The sequence below is a fragment of the Pseudophryne corroboree genome, chromosome 11, assembly GCF_028390025.1.
Source record: "Pseudophryne corroboree isolate aPseCor3 chromosome 11, aPseCor3.hap2, whole genome shotgun sequence".
NCBI classification, from domain to species: domain Eukaryota; kingdom Metazoa; phylum Chordata; class Amphibia; order Anura; family Myobatrachidae; genus Pseudophryne; species Pseudophryne corroboree.
Window position 1 is genome coordinate 199770680 of NC_086454.1, and position 16571 is coordinate 199787250.

At 48.5% G+C, this 16571-nt stretch overlaps 2 protein-coding genes across 2 annotated transcripts in view; both read left to right on the plus strand.

Moving 5' to 3' along the window:
* Nucleotides 1-16571, plus strand: part of PYGM (glycogen phosphorylase, muscle associated) — a 131323-nt gene that overhangs the window by 72967 nt on the left and 41785 nt on the right. The window contains exons 8-9 of the mRNA XM_063945209.1: nt 1052-1195; nt 1284-1376. Coding sequence (XP_063801279.1) covers nt 1052-1195; nt 1284-1376 — 237 coding nt within the window. The remainder of the gene's footprint in view (nt 1-1051; nt 1196-1283; nt 1377-16571) is intronic.
* LOC134969323 (uncharacterized) lies at nt 11513-16549 on the plus strand. The gene is made up of 2 exons (XM_063945208.1): nt 11513-12168; nt 14527-16549. The coding sequence occupies exons 1-2, from the start codon at nt 11874-11876 to the stop codon at nt 15429-15431; spliced, it is 1200 nt and encodes a 399-aa protein (XP_063801278.1). The 5' UTR covers nt 11513-11873; the 3' UTR covers nt 15432-16549.

Below are 16571 nucleotides of genomic sequence, written 5' to 3' on the forward strand. Positions count from 1 at the left end.
CTTTTGTGTTTTGGATTTTACATGCTCTGTACTATGACATTGGGCATCGGCCTTGGCAGACGACGTTGATGGCATTTCATCGTCTCGGCCATGACTAGTGGCAGCAGCTTCAGCACGAGGTGGAAGTGGATCTTGATCTTTCCCTATTTTTTTAACCTCCACATTTTTGTTCTCCATATTTTGCGCACAACTAAAAGCCACCACAGGTATACAATGTAGATGGGTGGATAGTATAGTATTATATTACTTATGGACGACGAGTGACGACACAGAGGTAGGTACAGCCGTGGCCTACCGTACTGCTGCTTATATATATAATATACTGTATAACGGACCTGGTGGACACTGTCAGCAGACTGCTAAACTAGTATGAAGAAAAGAAAAAAAAACACAGGAGTGTTTTTCAGGCAGACAAACGTATACTGGACTGGTGGTCACTGTCAGCAAAACTGTGCACTGTACTCCTGCTATAACTGCTCCCCAGTCCCCACAATTAGGCAGTGTGAGCAGAGCAGTGCACTCAGCACAGATATATCATGCAGCAGTGCAGCACACTGAGTGAGCACAGATATGGTGGTCGGAGCGTTTTTTTCAGGCAGAGAAACAAAGGATTAAACTCACTGGTGGTATAATCAAAACCCTGCACTGTACTCCCTAACAGCTGCTCCCCGTCCCCAATCCTCCCCACAATTATAACTAACTAAGTCACTCTGTGTTCTACTATAACGGAGAGGACGCCAGCCACGTCCTCTCCTTATCAATCTCAATGCACGTGTGAAAATGGCGGCGACGCGCGGCTCCTTCTATAGAATCCGAGTCTCGCGAGAATCCGACAGCGGGATGATGACGTTCGGGCGCGCTCGGGTTAACCGAGCAAGGCGGGAGGATCCGAGTCGCTCGGACCCGTGTAAAAAAAAGGTGAAGTTCGGGCGGGTCGGATTCCGAGGATCCGAACCCGCTCATCACTACTAATAACTGTTATCTGTTTAGAATGTTCTAAAATGTTGAACTTATCCTTTTTTGTTTTAATTCACACTTCTGCCACTTCCAGTTTTTTGAAGGTAAAGAGTTGCGTCTGAAACAGGAGTATTTTGTGGTGGCTGCCACACTGCAAGATATAATCAGACGGTTCAAGTCCTCTAAGTTTGGGTCCCGCGATGCAGTCCGTACATCCTTTGAAGCATTTCCAGATAAGGTAATATTTTCCTCTTCCGTACTGATCTTCTTCATAACCTCCAATGTTTCTTTTCCAGTGTTTTCTAACACTTAGTTCTCTTCCTTAGGTGGCCATACAGCTCAATGACACTCACCCATCTCTTGCTATTCCTGAACTCATGAGACTTTTTGTGGATGTTGAAAAAATGGACTGGGATACGGTAATGTAGCATTGTTTCTTATTGTTCTGCTTCTAGCATCACCTCTGAATGTCTTTTCATCAGTAGTAGCAAGCAGCATATACAGTACTAAGGCTTATTCAGGCAGGTATGCAATTTCAATCTCCATCACATAAGAAAGGTAGCAGTACAGCAGAACATAATGGTCTAAGCGCAAACTAATATATTCACCCATTTCCCCAAAACAATAAAAAGCATAAGAGCCAGCTCTGCTTGAGCACCCCTAATATTTGTGCTGCCACTCATGCCTCTGCATGCCATCTCTCAGTCACATCGAGGGGTACCCCCACTCATTTTGAAAAATTGGCTCTGTTGGTAGAAAAAAAACTTTCATGGAATCCTCTTGTGAAATACATATAAATATGGAAAGGGGACTTCTGCATTCACATGGCAGCTTCTGCAGTTACTTCTAATCGGCGATGGGACATGAAGTAAACTAGCTAATGAAACACATTAACACCTACAAACTTCTGTGATCATCTTCTTTATTATGTTAATCTTAATAGAGACTTAGGACGGGTGTGGTATGCGTGACCTGCAGTCAGCATACCGACGTCGGTATCCTAGCAGCGGAATGCCGGTGGGAGCGAGCGCAACATGGCCCTTACGGGCTCGCTGCGCTCACCACAGATTCTATTCCCACTCTGAGTGTTGTGGACACCCACGAGTGGGAATAGTCCCTGCTGGTCAGCATGCCGACCATCGGAATTGTGAGCGGGCGGGGTTATGGGGCTGGTATTGTGACCGCTGGTCACATAACTGAAACCCCTTAGGACAAGTCATCTGTGTTTGTTCCAGCCACAAAAAATGTAGATGGTCCAGAGATGACCACAGTATCCAAAAGAACAGATTCCCCACACCTTTCTGTACCTAGTGGTCAGTGGCGGTTTTTGGTGCAGGCTAGTAGGGCAGGTGCCCAGGGTGCTGCGGCATGAAGGTGCACTGGGCGGCACTCTCCCCCTGGCTGGCTCCTGTTGGCCGTATCCCACATAATGCTGGGTGGCACTCCAGTCTGTATAAGGGGTTACCTGGTGCAGTTTGTTTAAGCGGCTACCTGGTGCAATTTGTATAAGAGGCTCTACCTGGCGCAATGTGTATAAGGGGCTACCTGGCGCAATGTATGTAACAAGCTCAACCAGAGCCGGATTAAGGGGAGGGTCCTGGGGGTAAGTACCCCGGGCCCTCCTTTCTAAAAGGGGCCTCCTTCCACAGATCGGATCGCTGTTACCGATCCGCTCTGCGGTGCTGCGCGGTCCCGGCTCCCCGCAGCAACAGATCTCGCAGGCAAACTATCAGCCGCAGCACTGCATAGCAGAGAGTAGAGGGCAGCTGAGCGACGGCTCAACTGTCCAATAGCGGTTGAAGCAGCAGCCTGCGGCTCAGTCATTGGCTGGGTGCGCAGGCTGCAGGGAGGAGGAAGGAAGAGACGGATCCCTGGCAGCATGTGGAGCCAGCAGAGCCTGCTGGTGCTTAGAGGAGACTAGAGGCAGAGAGGAACGAGCTCTCAATCTCCTCTGTCTCTGTTACAGCAGCCGAGCAAGTAAGGCTGGCCATATTGCATTGTTTTTTCCCTGCTGCTAAAACTGAAAATTTTAGGCTCTGGGTTTTATATATATATATATATAGATAGATAGATAGATAGATAGATAGATAGATAGATAGATAGATAGAATATAGACCTAATTCTGCGCTATGATAAGCTTCACCTCGGGAGGTACCCCCTGTTCGATGGAGAACACAATAGGAATGTGCACAAAAAAGGTTCCCAAGCGAGCTATCTGAACATTTAGTTAATAACTTTTAACGATCACCAAATTATGACCACAATATGTAAAAAGACATTTATTCACATGTTTGACATAAACCACAGTTGCTTAAGAACCATACATTAAATATTAAAAGCTTAAAACTCAAAACATGAGTGATGTAATCAATATAATATTTCTTAATCCAATGACATCTCCAAAATAGATCAGTGGATGTCTGATGATCTCACAACCGTGAGTAACCCAATGCGTTTCATCCGAAGGGCTTCATCAGGGGTCTTAAACATCAAAGAAATTTGAATAACCTTATACGGTATGCAATGGTATGGCGGTGATAGTCTCACTCTATATAATATCAGTATAAAACGGCAATGATAAGAACACTGAAGTGAAGTCTACTTTAGACAACAATTAGGTTTGGGCTTTTCTGCTCAGAGGTGCCACAGTCCTGGCAGAAAAGCTCAAACCTAATTGTTGTCTAAAGTAGACTTCACTTCAGTGTTCTTATCATTGTCAATTTCTTTGATGTTTAAGACCCCTGATGAAACGCGTTGGGTTACTCACGGTTGTGAGATCATCAGACATCCATTGATCTATTGGAGATGTCATTGGATTAAGAAATTTTATATCGATTACATCACTCATGTTTTGAATTTTAAGCTTTTAATATTTGATGTATGGTTCTTAAGCAGATTACACAGTGATTGTACAAACTGTGGTTTATGTCAAACAGTGAATAAAAGTCTTTTTACATATTGTAGTCATATTTTGGTGATCGGAAAAAGTTATTAACTACATGTTCAGATAGCTCCCTTGGGAACCTTTTTTTTGTGTATGTATGTATGATATATATATATATATATATATATATATATATATGTATGTATGTATGTGTGTATGTATAATAGAAGTGTAGCGCCACTTGTGAGGGAAAAACACCTGAATTTTTTTTTTTTAACTAATGTATATATAAAAACACTCCCTTATAAATAATAGGACGTCAGCCGTCCCCTAGAATTTTAGCATTGGTAAGATGCTGTGCAAAATTAGGATGAGTACAAAGGGGTAGGGGTTTTGGCGACCAAATGGTGTTTATATAAAAAAAAAATATTTAGAGGACTAATGTGCCATTTATAAAAAAACATGGTAAATATATTTATAGTAAAAAATGAACAATTTATTTTCAAAATACGTAAGACCACTAATTAAAAAGGAATAATTCTCAATACAGAGCTACATATATCCTAAACTGGTGGAATGGTATATGTGAATATCTTATAAAAAGGGAGTTATATATGTATTAAAAAATATATAAATATAAGTATTTGCTCATAACATAAAAAGGATAAAAAAGGAAATAGTAATTTTGTAAAAGAGCTTAACTTAAAAATGGAGGGTCATACAGGAAATACCATATACCATTCCACCAGTTTAGGATATATGTAGCTATGTATTGAGAATTATTCCTTTTTAATTAGTGGTCTTATGTATTTTGAAAATAAATTGTTCATTTCTCTGGCTGGGTCCACAGGATTATCCACAGGATAACATTGGGATATTGTCGAGCGACAGCGAAAATGGCACCAACACGGTCACAAGCTTTCTGGCCTCCCAGGATGCATCGGGACCTCCACTATATAGTCCCGCCCACTGACTCAGTCAGATCAGTTTTTTGCTTGGTGCGGCAGGAAGCCGCATGGTCACAGGGCTGCTGTGAAAACAGCCTTAAGTTTTCATGAATTTATTTTTATAGACTTACTGTTTTGGTTTTTGAGCGACTTCTCTTAACAGCGTCTTAAACGCATATTAGACAGAGTCGCTCCAACAACTCCCCACCGGGTCGCAACAACGCTTACCTCCGCGGTACAGTGCTGTCTCGATGGGCGTCTGTGTCGGATGTTCTAGCAGGTCCAGCAGACGTAACCAGGCTGTGGCCGGAGCATGGGGAGACGGTGAGTCTATGGACTTCCTCTTACTAGAGGGGTCAGGACACAGCTACACTGAAGTTATTATGGAGGTTGTATTCTCATATGACAATGTCTAATGCTTTAACATGTGACTGACTGCTAGTATGTGTGCTGACTTTTCTGTGTAATGTCAGTCCTGTTCTGACCCTCAAATCAGGTGCACTGTGGTCAGATTGATCTCACCTCTATATACTGACATATAGGGTGTTTTTCAGTCACAAAGTGTGTAGTCGATAACAGGTTAATACCATGTCTATGAGCGGCAAAAGTGATGAGGAGAATTTACCAAGCACTCCTATAACCCTAACATGCTTATCTTGTAAGTCAGGGGTAATTGATATGAATCAATTGGTCACTTATGAGGGTTTGTGTGCAACTGTTTCGCTTTTCAGCGAAGTAAAAAACAGGAGTTAGTTCAACCTCCAGTAGAGCCACCATGGAATATGTTCGCAAAGACTCTGTCTTCAATAGCGGACAGGTTAGCTCCGGTAGCACCACCTCAAGGGTTAGGTTACACTATGAACCCATACATGCAGCTCCCTTCCTATGGTTTGGTTCCAGTAGCCTCTACAAGCAACCAAGGGGCAGGTAAGACTAAGACAGATAAGTCTGTATGGCAGACTACACAAGATGATACATCGGATGATGATGCGGAAACAATAGATTCAACTCCGTATGATGATCAGTCGCAGAGCTTTAGTTCAGAAGTTCAGAAGATGTAGCTGAACTTATTAATGCAGTGAAGGCTGTGCTTTCTCTGGAAGAGCCAGCCAAGACAGCGTTAAAAGCAAAAGCACCTGTATTTAAACAAACAAAATCGGTGAAAGCTGAATTTCCAGCGTCAGACGAGTTGACGGAAATGATGGATGAGTCTTGACAGCGCCCAGTAAAAAGTATAAGATTCCTAAGAGATGGGATTCTTATTATCCATTTCCTGCTGTGGATTGTTCGAAGAGAGAAGTTCCTCCAAAAGTAGATGCACATGTTCTGCGACTCGTGTATAAATCTGCTTTACCACTGTCATCTACCTCATTGAATGATGTCACAGACAAAACGGTAGAGAGCCTATTGAAAAATATTTTTTCTCTTGTAGGAGCAGTGGTAAGACCTGCTATGTCTTCGGCCTGGGTAGCAAAAGCAATGGACGAATGGATAGAGGAACTAGAGAATGACATCCCCTCTCCTACTAGGGAGCAAGAGGATCGTCTTTGCCGTTTAAGACAATCTGCCCAGTATTTAGAAGAAGCAGCAATTGATGTAGGCACTGTTGCTTCTAAAGCTTCAGCCTTGACAGTAGTCGCTCGCAGAGCAGTTTGGCTACGGACCTGGAAGGCGGATGCGGAGTCCAAGAGAGAATTGGAAGCATTGCCTTTCGTGGGTAATATATTATTTGGAAAACCTTTATCGGATATCCTAGAATCAGAGGCTGAATCGAAAAAGGTCAGATTTCCGGCTACCTATAACCCTAAATCCAAGGGTTTAAAATTTCGCTCATTTCGCTGGCAAAGTAAAGCGAAAGCTAAAGAGGAGCCTAAACAACCCAAGTTTAAATCCAGGGGTAGGAAGCAGTGAGCTAGCAAAAAGCCAGCTTCCAAACCTGAACAGAAACCCTCAGCCTGAAGAGACGGGCCTCCGCCTGGAGAATTCCAGGGTTGGGGGCCGACTCCTGCAATTTGCACACATATGGCAACAGTCAACAGCAGATGCCTGGGTGCAGAAGGTAGTATCTCAGGGGTATGGGTTCCCATTCAGGAGGCAGCCTCCTCAAAGATTTTTTTGCACCAGCCCGTCTTGAATAGAGTCGAAGGCCAATGCCCTGCAAGAAGCAGTCCAAAAATTACTGCAGTCAGGTGTGATTGTCCCAGTACCTCCATCACAAAAGGGGTATTACTCCGATCTATTTCTAATCCAGAAACCAAATGGGTCATATCGACCAATTCTAAATCTGAAGATGTTGAACAACTATATATGGATCCCGAAGTTCCACATGGAGAAGCTACGCTCCATAATGTTGGCTATGGAACCGGGAGACTATATGGTATCTCTGGATGTACGGGATGCTTACCTACATGTGCCTATAGCACTATCACATCAGTGTTACCTCAGGTTTGCCATCCTCAAGGAACACTTCGAGTTCCAAGCTCTGCCCTTCGGGCTAGCTACAGCACCCAGGGTGTTTACCAAGATCATGGTGGTTATGGCAGCTTGTCTGCGCAAACAAGGGATAAGAATATTCCCATATCTAGACGACCTATTAATCTTAGCACAGTCGCAAGATTTACTGTTGAGCCATCTCCAACAGACGATAGTTTGTTTACAGAGACACGGGTGGCTCATAAATTGGGAGAAGTCGTCCCTGAATCCGTCACAGCGGATGGTTCATTTGGGAGCCATATTGGATTCAGACCTACAGAAGGTTCTCTTGCCAGAGAAAAAGATAGTCAAGGTGCAGGTCATGGCTCAGGAAGCGTTGCAAGCCCAGACAATGTCAGTCCATGCAGCAATGCGACTGTTGGGTCTGATGGTATCAACCTTCGACATGGTGGAATATGCGCAATTCCACTCCAGACCGTTGCAGCATCTCATTTTGACCAAATGGAACGGAAATCATCAAACGATAAAGAAGCAGATGATAAAGATTCCAGTAAATGTAAAAAGGTCTCTAGCGTGGTGTCTACAGACAGACCATTTAAACAAGGGGAGACCCTTTTGGATATAAGAGTGGCAAGTCCTGACAACAGATGCCAGCCTGCAAGGCTGGGGGGCGGTACTCGTAAGCCTATGGTTCCAGGGAAAATTGACCGCAAGGGAAAGTCGCCTGCCAATAAATCTGTTAGAAATAAGAGCCATTTACTTGGCTCTGGTTCAGGCAAAGGACAATCTACAAGGAAGACCAGTCCAGATCCGCTCAGACAATACGACGGCAGTAGCATACCTTAATCATCAAGGAGGAACTCACAGCAAGAGTCTGATGGAGGAAGTAACTCCCATTCTAAAATGGGCAGAACTCCATCTCCCGGCATTGTCAGCAGTATTTGTCCCGGGTGTACTAAATTGGGAAACAGATTTTCTCAGTCGGCACACCATTCAGGAAACCGAATGGGCACTACACCCAGAAGTGTTTCAGACACTGGTGAACAGATGGGGTCTACCGGAGATAGACCTTATGGCGTCTCGTCTAAACAACAAAGTTCCGAGGTACGGATCAAGAACAAGGGACCCAGGAGCGGTCCTGGTAGATGCACTGTCAGTGGAATGGAGGTTTCAGCTGGCATATCTGTTCCCTCCAATATCTCTGTTACCCAGAGTAGTGAGAAAGATAAAACAGGCAAAAGGAGCAATCATTCTAATAGCTCCAGCTTGGCCAAGAAGGCATTGGTACACAGATCTGTTGAGAATGTCCGTGGAAGCACCGATACTGCTCCCTCAACGTCCAGATCTGTTAATGCAGGGTCCTTGTTGTCACAGTCATCTGGATCGCCTATCTTTGACGGCGTGGCTGTTGAAACCTCTATCTTAGAGGCTAAAGGATTTTCAAAGCAAGTAATCCAAACCATGCTTAGAGCAAGAAAGCCTTCTTCGGCCTGTGTATATCATAGAATATGGCAAGCCTATATTCATTGGTGTTCTGGAAAAAATTATAATCCGAGATCTTTTAAAGTAGCTAGAATTTTGAATTTCCTGCAGGCAGGATTGTATAAAGGGTTGAAGGTTGCTTCCTTGAGGGTGCAAGTCTCAGCATTGACTGTATGGTTTCAGCAGAAGATTGCTGACCTACAGGATGTACGTACGTTTTTCCAAGGAGTAGTACATATTCAACCTCCATTTGTTCCTCCTGCAGCTCCCTGGGATTTGATTTTAGTTCTTAAATTTCTCCAGGGTCCTTTGTTTGAACCACTTGAGAGAGCAGATCTTAAGTGGTTAACGGTTAAAGTTCTTTTTTTACTGGCAATGGCGTCAGCCAGAAGAGTGTCAGATTTAGGAGCATTATCATGTAAGTCTCTTTTCCTAAGTTTTTTTTCCAGACAGAGCAGTTCTCAGAACGAGATCTAGCTATCTTCCAAAGGTGGTATCAAAGTTTCACCTGAATGAAGAAATTGTATACCCAGCTTTTCAGGTATCGGGACTTTCTGCGGTAGAAGCGTCGCTGGACGTGGTCCGGGCTTTAAAAATCTACATAGATCGTACTAGTGCCATCAGGAAAACAGATTCCCTCTTCATCCTCTACGGATTCCATAGAAGAGGATGGCCTGCTAGTAAACAGACGCTGGCGAGATGGCTCCGAATGGTAATATCTGAAGCTTATTCTCATGCAGATCTCCCTATTCCGGCTAATGTCTCTGCACACTCTACACGTAGGGTAGGTCCTTCTTGGGCAGCACAACAGGGTGCATCAGCAGAACAGATATGTAGGGCAGCCACATGGTCTTCCATAAACACATTCATCAGACATTATGCCTTGGATATTTTTGCCTCTCATGACGCAGACTTCGGGTGAAAGGTCCTCCTGTGCAATCAGGAGCGTCCCCACCACTAAAATAGCTTTGGGAATCCCAATGTTATCCTGTGGACCCAGCCAGAGAAATGAATGTTATGGTAAGAACTTACCATTGATAACGTGATTTCTCTCATGTCCACAGGTATCCACAGGGATCCCACCCTGACGCATCTGATTTGAGGATCTAGACAATCACTAAACCTCTTCCTTCTTGTATGGAAGGGTGTGCATGTGTGTTCTTATCGCCTGTACAGGTCTCTACCTAATGTTCCTGCCTAAAATTGCTGTGGAAAGAACTGATCTGACTGAGTCAGTGGGCGGGACTATATAGTGGAGGCCCTAATGCATCCTGGGAGGCCAGAAAGCTCGTGACCGTGTTGGTGCCATTTTCGCTGTCGCACGACAATATCCCAATGTTATCCTGTGGATACCTGTGGACATAAGAGAAATCACGTTATCAACGGTAAGTTCTTACCATAACGTTCATTTTTTACTAAAAATATATTTACCATGTCTTTTAGAAATGGCACATTAGTCCTCTAAATATTTTTTTCTTATATATAAACACCATTTGGTTGCCGAAACCCCTACCCACTTGTACATATATATATATATATATATATATATATATATATATATATATATGTGTGTATATATCGATCTATCTATCTATATATCTATCTATATATCTATATATCTATATATATATAGAAATATACATACCGCAAAAGTTCCAAAAATTTGGAGGTGCACTCTCACAAAAGAATTCGAGGGACAAATTAGGCCCAAGAATAAATAAGCGTCCTGGGTTTTTTAAAAGAAGGAGCCTGGGGCAGGGATTAAGGGAAAGGGGGAGGGGGGGGGGGGGGGGGGGGGATAGAGCAAGTAGCACAGTAGGATCCTATAGGAGAAAGGGGAGGAGAGTTACCTGGGAGGTACAAAAGACCAGGAAGAACAGGCAGGCTCCCTCTTTCATTGCTGATTAAGGATCCAAGAAGGCACCCACCATCACAGCTCCTGGAATCAAAGGAAGGCATAAGTACAATTTACATTACTAACCCCCCTGCGCTCCCCCTCTCCCAAACTGCAGGTATATACACATACTGCAGTCCCCATTCAAGCATCCATACACAGTTAGCCCAAGTCATTTAAGACCCATCGCTGCACAAACAGCATGCCCAGGCCTAAGAGGAATGCAGCCCCCCCCCAGCGTCTCATACAAGCAGACGCACCGAAGTCCGCGGCAGCGGGCGGTACTGCACGCGGCCACGGGACCCGGCCGGGGTCGGCGAGACCCCCACCCGCTTCCCCCCTCCATACCTGGCTGGCGCGCGGCGGCCTCGAGGCAGGCTCCGGCGAGCCAACGCACAGCCCGGCGCGGGATGTGATACAGCACATCCCGTCGCTCGGCACGCAAGCCCCTCCCCTTCCGGCGCCGAGCGAACGCGTCACGCTCGGCGCCGCTCTGCAGCAGCGGCAGCCTGAAACCCCGGCTTCGGCGGTGCAGGCCCCACCGCCGGAGCACACACAGAATCCCCCCCCGCAGCCCCAGGCACCGGCGCGTACCCACAAATGAGGGGGCGCACAGACAATAGGCGGCAGCAGCAGATTGCGGCTCCGGAGGGACATGCCCCACCGCCGGAGCCCGCATGTACACCCCCCGCATCCCTGGACATGTATAGCACGTACCCATACACGTTGGGACGTGCAAACCAGGGGCAGGCACCACCGCCGGAGCCCACATGTAACCCCCCCGCATCCCAAGGCATTAACAGCATGCACCCGCACATGATGGGGCATGCACAGCAGCCGCATAGCACGCCTCCGGCGGGACAGGCCCCACCGCCGGAGCCATGGCATACACCCCCAACGGCGCTGCACATGAGCCACACGTACCCACCAATATTGGTGCGGAGCTCCCTCACACCGCACGCACTGCCAGAACAAGCGGCGTGCAGCCAGCCGCAATACGCACCGGTGCAGCATATGGGGTGGGGGCAACAGCACACATCGCTCCCCCCCCCCCTGGTGGCAGGCAGGGCTGCACCCTCCCCCGGCCCATTACCCGCAATGGGCGAGCGGCTGGCCCACCAGCGCCCAAACCCCATGGTACCCACCCCCGTCGCAGCCCGCAGCAGCAAGCCATTACACACACCCGGGAGGAGCCCTCCACAGGGCAACCCCCCTCCAGTCATGCGGGCTGCCCCTCACCTTAGACAGCGGCCCGCAACAGCATCCGGGTCAGGCAATGGGGACAGGGAGCAGCGGAAGGTTGGGGTCAGGAGACCGCGGACAGAGCAGTAGGGCGCAGGCCCTCCAGCCGCTAGAGGGGCAGCAGCGGCACCCAGTGGAGCAGCCTCGGCCGCAACCGGCAGATACGTTACACATATCCTCTGTGAGGTTACAGGTTCCAGCCTCCATAGAAGATAGACAGCCGGCACCAGGGCCACCATCAGATCAAGTCCCGGCGGGCGCGCTGCGCGACGAGGGACAGAACGGAGCGGCAGAGATGGTCAATCGGACACCCGAGGCTTCAGGAACAGGTGAGCGAAAGTCTTTTTCTAGCAGTAGCGAATCATACACTGACTCGAGCGACTCATCTAGCTCCGCCGAAAGGCGGCGACAGTTCAGAAAATATTTTAAACGCAAAAGGAGTAGCAAGAAGCGCAGCAGGGAGGCGGGGAAGAAGGGGGACGCAGGGCCAGATTCGCAGGAGAGTATGGTGCACTGCGCTAATACAGCAATATTGAGGGGGGTTAGGCCAAAGGTAAAGGATGGTATACGTAAGGGAAAGTTCGTGGACGTCTTCGCAATGACGGAGGAAGCGAAGCGCGGTCTAAAGGCGGCTAAGGCAGCGGGCGCAAGGGAAGAGGAGGCGCGAAGAGATTACGCGCATTGGACGGAGGGTATGTATGTTTTCGCAGCATGCTACATTGAAACAAGGCCGGCCGAGGCCTTGAACATCCTCCGTTACATGCACATGATACATACCATGTACATGACGGCCAGAACGGGGGTTTGGAGGCAATATGACGAAAAATTTAGAGAAAAGCAAGAAGGGTTGAAGGTCATTAGTTTTGGGGTAAAAGACGTAGAGGTTTGGCTGGAAGTCACAAATCAGGCGACACAACCGGCAGAGCGCAGGCAGCCCTTTCTGCCAAAAGCAGGCGGTAGCGCCGCAACAAAAGGGAAATGCTACGCGTTTAATTCCCACACATGCAGCAGGGGAGCGGGTTGCCGTTACAAGCACACATGCATGCGCTGCAACGCAAATCATTCAGCCAAAGACTGCAGTCGCGCCCAAGGTAAAGGGGGGGATAAGCAAGGCGCCCTCCCCAATAAATACTGAACCGCTACAGCGTTGGCTAGGCCGCTACCCGCTAAGAGGGGAGGCGGCCTTCTTGGAAAAGGGGTTCAGAGAGGGTTTCAAGTTACCACTAGAGAGGCCAGTGTCAGCAGTAGCAAAGAGGAATTTAAAGTCAGCAAGAGATTTCCCGGAGGTGGTCAGGGCCAAAATAGACGGGGAAATACAGTTGGGGCGCATGGCTGGACCATTCCCCTCGCCGCCCCTAGAAGGGCTGTGCGTTTCACCGCTAGGGGTCGTCCCTAAGAAAGAGGCAGGAAAGTTCCGGTTGATACAGCACCTATCTTTTCCAGAGGGCGAATCAATAAACGATGCCCTAGACCCCCAGGCGTGTAGCGTATCATACCAATCGTTCGAGCAGGCGCTAGCCATGGTGCAGGGTTGCGGCGAAGGGGCGTTGCTGGCAAAAGTTGATATCGAGTCCGCGTTTCGCCTGCTACCACTCCACCCAAATTCCTTCAGGTACATGGGTTTTAAGCTAGGCGAACAATACTACATAGACAAATGCCTACCAATGGGTTGCTCTATCTCATGCGCTTTCTTCGAGAGGTTCAGCTCATTCCTAGAATGGTGCGTGAAGGCAGGGACAGGCGCGAACGGGGTAACGCATTACTTAGACGACTTCCTGCTAATGGGCCCTAAGGGCAGCAAGGAATGCAAGGAGCTGTTATTCTCGACGCAGGCGCTGTTCAGGCAGCTAGGGGTCCCGATAGCAGCAGAGAAGACGGAAGGGCCCACACCAAGGCTAACATTTCTAGGCATAGAGATTGACACGGAGCTTGGCCTGTGCAGACTACCGGTTGAGAAGATAGAAAAACTGAGGGGCAGGCTGCAGGAATGCGCAGGGGCGGAAAAAGTCACGCTAAAACAGATGCAGTCGTTGTTAGGATTGTTGAATTTTGCATGCAGGGTCATTCCCATGGGCAAAGTGTTTTGTCGCAGGTTAGAGAGGGCGACCTGCGGGGTCAGGAAGGCGCGTTATAAGATACGCATATCAAGCGAGCTGAGGCAGGACATGCGGGTATGGTTGGAATTCCTAAAGGAGTTCAATGGGGTACGAGTATGGCTGCCCGAGCCGGTGCACAGCACAGGGCTACAATTGTACACCGACGCCTCTGGGGCAGTTGGCTTTGGGGCTTACTTGGCAGGGGAATGGTGCGCGCAGCCTTGGCCGGAGGCATGGCGTGAGGCCGGGTGGACAAAAAATATGTTGCTGCTGGAGCTCTTCCCCATAGTAGTAGCGGTGGAGTTATGGGCAGACAGGTTGGCGAACAAAAGCATAGTATTCTGGTGCGATAACTTAGGGGTGGTACAGGCGATAAGCAACCAGAAAGCGGAATCGCCGCAAGCGCTCAGGCTACTGAGGCACCTAGTGCTGCGCTGCTTGCAAAAGAACATAGACTTCATAGCGCGCCACGTCCCGGGGGTGGAAAATGAGATTGCGGATGCACTTTCCAGGTTCCAGTGGGATAGATTCAGGGCGCTCGCACCACAAGCCAGGTCGGAAGGTTTACACTGTCCTGATTATATCTGGCAGATTATCAAGCCGGGCTAGCAAGGCTAGCAAGAAAGGCAGTGGCACCGCGGACGCTGAGGACGTACGAGGCGGCTTTCAGCGAATGGCAGGCGTTCAGGATAGGAAAAGGAGAGGCGGGTAAGAACGCTCGCGAGGAACTGTTGGAGTACGTGTGGCAGGGGTATAGCCAGGGGAGATCTAAGGCAGCAATGTCCGCAACACTCGCAGGGATAGCGTACGTCGCAAAGCTTAGAGGGGAGGAGGACCCAACAAAGTCATTTCTGTTATCAAAAGCGCTAAAAGGGTGGGCAAGGGAGCAGGCGACGCCAGGCGACGCGCGCAGGCCCATAGGGCGCCCCATGCTTAAGAACTTAATAGAAGTAGTGAGTCGCATTGCAGCGGATGAGTACGAAACAGGGCTTTTCCGCCTGGCTTTTTCCCTCGCATTCTTAGGAGCTTTCAGGGTAGGGGAGCTGGTAGCGAGCTCCAAGAGCTCAAAAGATTCGGGCCTAATGGCAGGCAACGTAGCGGTGGAAAAAGATAGGGTGCTCTGCAAAATACACAAGTCAAAAACAGATCAGTTAGGCCGGGGGCGCTGGGTAACGATAGGAAGGCAGGAAGAGCAAAGCACATGCGCGGTAACACTGGCAAGCGATTTCGAGCGGAGACGCCCGCAAGGGCCCTGGCCGCAGTGGCTAGTGCACGATAGCGGTTCACCCCTGACTAGATTCCAGTTCCAAAGCGTATTCAAGAAGGGCCTGAGGGCATTGCAGCTGCCCGTGGGGCAATACGGTACCCATTCCTTTAGGATAGGGGCGGCTACCTGCGCGGAGGCGGAGGGGTTGCCAGCAAGCGAGATCAAAAAGCTAGGCAGGTGGAAGTCGGGAGCGTACAAGGTATACTTACGCACGGAAAAGCACGACTAGAAAGCAGCGCGGCGTCTTTCGCGAAACCCAAGGCCTTAAGCTGCCCGCCATTAAAATGGGGGATTGAAGGAATTTTTCCAATTTTGCCCTCAAACAAAATGAGGTTTTGTGGTTTTCGCCTTCATTTGGGTCGCGTGAAAGTTCGCAAGCAAAGGCCGCATACAACAGGGGGTAACGTACATGTGTAATTCTGCTTTTCAGGAGGGAAAAAGAAGGACGGGAGAGTCTGGATGGTCGGCCACTCGTATATTTACTGGGCCAGCAGACACAAATCAGCCGGGGATTTAGCACAAAAGTGGGGGGCAGAAGTGGAATGGATAGGCATCAGGGGTTTGAGATGGAAAGGGCTACGGGACACGTTGCTAAGGAATGAGAGGGCACACGGGATGCCAGGGAGGGTCGTAATACACCTAGGGGGCAACGATCTGGGAAAAAGCAAGGGGAGCGAGCTGATTGCGGCAATACAAGCTGACATTCAATGGCTGAAGGGAAGGTGGCCCAATACAGGGATCACTTGGTCCGATATAGTCCCAAGGGCGCAGGGGGGCCCGGGGTTAGAAAGGGTCAGAAGGAAGGTGAACAAAGCGGTAGCCCGCCTATTAACGGAAGAAGGCGATACAATCGCCAGGCATCCGTTGTTGAGGTTCGGAGAGGAGGGGCTGTTCAGGCAAGACGGAGTACACCTGACAGAGGAAGGTTTAGCTATATTCTTGGGCGACATAGCAGAAAGCGTCAGTGGAAGGCATGAGGTAGCAGGGGGTGGCGGGCCTGGGTTCTAGGAACCAGGCTATGGCGGCAAGCAGTGCTCCTCGGCGGTCTGTAGTAGCGCAACGTCGGTTGGCCGGCACTTCCCCAGATACTTGGCGAATTTGTCGTGGCCTCAAGGGCCGACACGGTCGTCATCTTAAGGGTGGACCGGTGCTATGCCAATGAGGGGAAGTGGTACCGCTCAGCTAACTTGCGCAAGGGCGGGACTTAGGTTCCGCCCCGTTGTTTAATCTAGGAGAAATTAATATGGAGGCTGTAGCCGGGGGTATGCACTGCTTTCTCGCCACCCACTTATAGAGTACCAATTCTAATCCAATCAATAAATTTGGCTGTGACCTTTTAAATCGCAATTCAGTTGTCCGAGTGGTTATT